At 38.1% G+C, this 4302-nt stretch overlaps 1 protein-coding gene across 1 annotated transcript; it reads left to right on the plus strand.

Annotated features, from left to right (window-relative positions):
* Positions 1 to 483: 483 nt before the first annotated feature.
* Positions 484 to 1688, plus strand: LOC108679001 (techylectin-5A-like; the record flags this gene model as incomplete). The annotated part of the gene is made up of 2 exons (XM_018167505.1): positions 484 to 628; positions 1524 to 1688. Coding segments are annotated over 2 exons (310 nt in total), but the record flags the coding sequence as incomplete, so codon positions are not given.
* Positions 1689 to 4302: the final 2614 nt, after the last annotated feature.

Here is a 4302-nt window from a genome sequence, read left to right on the forward strand (position 1 = left end):
GAGACCTACAGTCAGACACCGCGAGCTCAGCGGTGGGGCGCTCAGGAACAATCCCCCTAGGAGCGCGAAATCCCATAGAACTTCTGACGAGCACAGACACGCGTCAGAAGTCCCCCCTGAGGGGGTGCGCCTTCTATGTACGGACATTATAATTAAGGAAGTGTTCTGATTTCAGCGTTAATGCAATACGAACGATGATGATATACGCAAATTGCCGCATATTTGCAGATCCGGTATAGCTTTAGTACGGACAAAAATGAGTGATCAGACTCTGACGGCACTGCTGTATACGTGATATAAATATTATTGAGCATAATTTAACTACCACGTGATATAAATATTATTGAGCATAATTTAACTACCATGTGCCGGCAGGTTTTATGTGCCTAAAGTACGAACATAAACAAATGTTCTTATTCAGCCGACACTGCTGCACATGATATATATATTATAAAGCATAATTCAATTGCCATGTGCCGGCAGGTTTGGTGCGACATGGACACAGAGGGCGGTGGCTGGACGGTGGTGCAGAGACGGGGGTCGCAGAGCAGCGGCAGAGACGACTTCTTCAGGGACTGGGCGGACTACAAGTGGGGCTTTGGGCAGCTCGAGGCCGACCACTGGATAGGTCTGCAGAAATGCTCTATTATGGATAGTTCTTACGTCGAAATGCTAAATATTTTTCATTGGATATACGTATATATTCGTTCTGTACTTCGAGCTTTTCTTTTCCGAGTAGATTCATGGTAAATTGGATTTAGTTTACGTGTAAATATATTGGATGTTTATAGATTTTTATTAGAAGGTAAATTACTCTTATAAGCAGGGTGTTGCATTTGACCTACAAAAAGTCGACTTTCAGTAACAACTGTAACTTATATTTAACACAGATGGAACTTGTGAATATCAGGTGATCATGTTTTAATCAATTGATACGGACTTTAAAATGATGATGTTTTTGTTGCTCGTGTCAGTTGCACCAAAACATTAGATTGATAGTCTTGCTCGTAAACTGGTAGAATTCAGAGATCACCTCAGTGTAACCCAACTATTTACAATTTATTACCTTAATGTTTAAAAAGAAAGTCTAAATTTTCTCGTCCTGTAAGTTTTGGAAGTCATTCTTCGAGATCTAGTGAACAGATTTGGCATTCAAATTTGAACATTATATGGGCCACAACATTTCATTACGGAGTAGAAACTCTTACCATTTCAAATTGTAAAAAACTCGTATCTGTTGGCATTATTGTGCAATCTGTTCCTCGGAGAAATAACACTGGCATCAAGCCTTCCTACTTTTTGGATCTGAGGGAAATCTTTTAAATTTATAACTAATAATTGGCCTTAACTTCCGGAAAGATTGAAACTTGAGAAAATTCTTGAAAGAACTTAAAACCTCCTAGAATCCGAATTCCCATCGACACTGAGAGTGATGATCTATCGAATCCGTTTAAATAATTTATAATATTACTGGGTATTTCTCTATATAACTGAACAGTTTGTAAGCTTAAATAATTTGGCAGGAAATGAACACATTCACCAGCTGACGTCTTCAGGCGACTACGTCCTCCGCATCGAGCTGGAGGACTGGGCCGAGGAGCGGCGCTGGGCGACCTACGAACATTTCTACCTCACCGGCGAGACTACGAACTACACGCTACACATCGGCGACTATCACGGCACTGCAGGTGCCATAATAGTTCATGTTTATAACATTTCTACCTCACTGGCGAGACTACGAACTGTGCAGGCAACTTGTTGACATAGAAATTGACCGAGCCAACAAGTTGGAGACATATTTACAGCCATGTGCAGGCTAATTGTTGACATAAATACCGCCATGTGTAGGCAACTTGTTGACATAATTACCGCCATGTGCAGGCAAATTGTTGACATAAATACCGCCATGTGCAGGCAAATTGTTGACATAATTACCGCCATGTGNTTTTTCATTTTTAACATAACCTATTAATCACTTCATGTAAAATGATTATTTTTTAACGGAAGATTTAAAAATAAACATAATTATGGAATATATTGCATCTCCGGAGTTTACGTTACGCTTAGATATATGTTGATTCATTAGCACGTATATTAATTTGAAATCATATTCGTTTTACTTTCGATACAAATTAACCGGAAACTTACTCGATATACATTAACCGGAAACCTTCATGATCATCCATCACATTCTGCAGAGCGCATAAACAACGCACAGTGTAACATCCATATGTCCAGAATTGATCTAAAATTTTACCTTCCACCTACAGTGTGAAGATAATGGTATACTAATTTGCATCTAGTATTTGCGTTTAATGTGAAAGTGATATCGCCTCGTTCATGCTGCATCGCATGGATCAAGAGTTGACTGCATCCCTTCTCAAGAGATTATCGGAAACTTAGACTTGGTACTTCCAGTTAAATTAAAATAGAGCTGTCAATATTGCTGGTAATCCTTACCTCGTTAAGTTATTATACCTATAGTTACGTATTTACCTTTGACAATGGAGCTGATCTCTGAAACATTGCCGTCACTACATCTGTCTCTTATACACATTGATTGGCGCATTCACTTACGACGCTGCACGCTGGGACTCGTGCGTCGCGGGCTGCTATAACCGCGCGGGCATATGTCGTCTTATCGGCGAAATCTTGCGCTGTGATCGGAGTGGATAAGATGAATTTTTAGTGTGGAAGTTTGCAGTAGATTAGATGGATTTTTAGCATGGAGTTTAGGATAGAAGTATGCAGTAGATTAGATGGATTTTTAGCATGGAGCTTAGGATAGGAGTATGTAGTGTATTAGACGGATTTTTAGCATACAGTTTAGGATAGAAGTATGCAGTGTATTAGATGGATTTTTAGCATGGAGTTTGACATAGAAGTATGCTGTGGATTCGATGGATTTTTAGCATGGAGTTTAGAGTAAAAGTATGCAGTGGATTAGATGGATTTTGTGTGGAGTTTGACATAGAAATATGCAGTGGATTAGATGGATTTTTAACATGGAGTTTGACATAGTAGTATGCAGTGGATTAGATGGATTTTTAGTGAGGAGTTCTACATAAAAGTATGCAGTGGATTAAATAGACCTTTCCCGTGATAACTTTAGGAAGTGACCCTAGAGTTTTAAATTAATGATTTTGTCGATTGTCATCATTCGTATTCAATCGTTGATGCGTGAATGATGTCCTTTGTCATCATTCTCAGCTATCATCAGAATTTTTGATAATTTTTTACTAAAAATGTCACGCATTATCAGTCCAAATTAAGCACTGCAGAATTTACCATGTAGTAGGATATATTTTGCAAACGAGGCGAATTGATTGAGTTTCGGCCTCCACAGAATTTTCCACCTGGAAGATTGGTAAAATTTGTGTATTTGTGGATCCGGCTATTCGTAATAAGAGGATAACTTAGTATGGCAAGTTTTAATATCGTGATCGGGCGCTTTTGAGACGGAATATCAATGCAGTTAAGGGCATTGCAGCATTTCGAGCTTCTGCATGAGACGTTCACAGCATGGAAATTTCGCTGTCTCGGCTATTGTACAAAATTCCTCAATTTTGCCAAAATTCAATAGATGACTTATTGTCTGGTAGTGATTGATCTACTGTTGACTATCCATTTCAAATGGTGGTATCCATTTCTACAATTTTTGGATGGTGTAAAATTACGCTCAGAATGAGGTAGAATGGTATTTATAAAATGGTATGCACGTTGCTGGAACGGTTATTTCGTTTGTATATATGCTTTTTCTCTATCATTCCAATTAATCACTAACTTTGAACGATCGGATCGAGAGTTCTATGGACCTAAAAAAATTAATAATCGGATTTTTCCTGCAGAACCATCTCACATCACCTCAGTTTATCACGAATAACCTCATAATCAGCATTTCAATAATTCCATAATTATTTTCTTCAATTACTGTTACACCTCATAGATGATACGTCCTCCATATTTAAATTATCGTTACTGTGTTTTGATTAATTTCCGTTGATTCCATCATGTTTCCTTAAAATTAATATTATAATTTAAAAAAAAACTGTTAGTGTCATCGAATAATTTAGAAGTTGGCTTTCTTCAATCACACATCAGGCTATTCTTCAGCGCTGACATCCTCGGTGCTATGCTAAAGAATTGTTGTAAACACAAGCACATGTATTAACCAATAATTTTAAACTCATCCCTAAAAGTAGCGAGGGTGCTTATCTCATGCAGACGTACAATTAAGAAGCTAAGTGTCTCTATAATTTGTGCGTATTTTTACGATGTGTACAGGAAGTAAGCAGGCCTTAT

This window comes from Hyalella azteca, unplaced genomic scaffold (genome assembly GCF_000764305.2).
Source record: "Hyalella azteca isolate HAZT.00-mixed unplaced genomic scaffold, Hazt_2.0.2 contig17585, whole genome shotgun sequence".
Taxonomy (NCBI): domain Eukaryota; kingdom Metazoa; phylum Arthropoda; class Malacostraca; order Amphipoda; family Hyalellidae; genus Hyalella; species Hyalella azteca.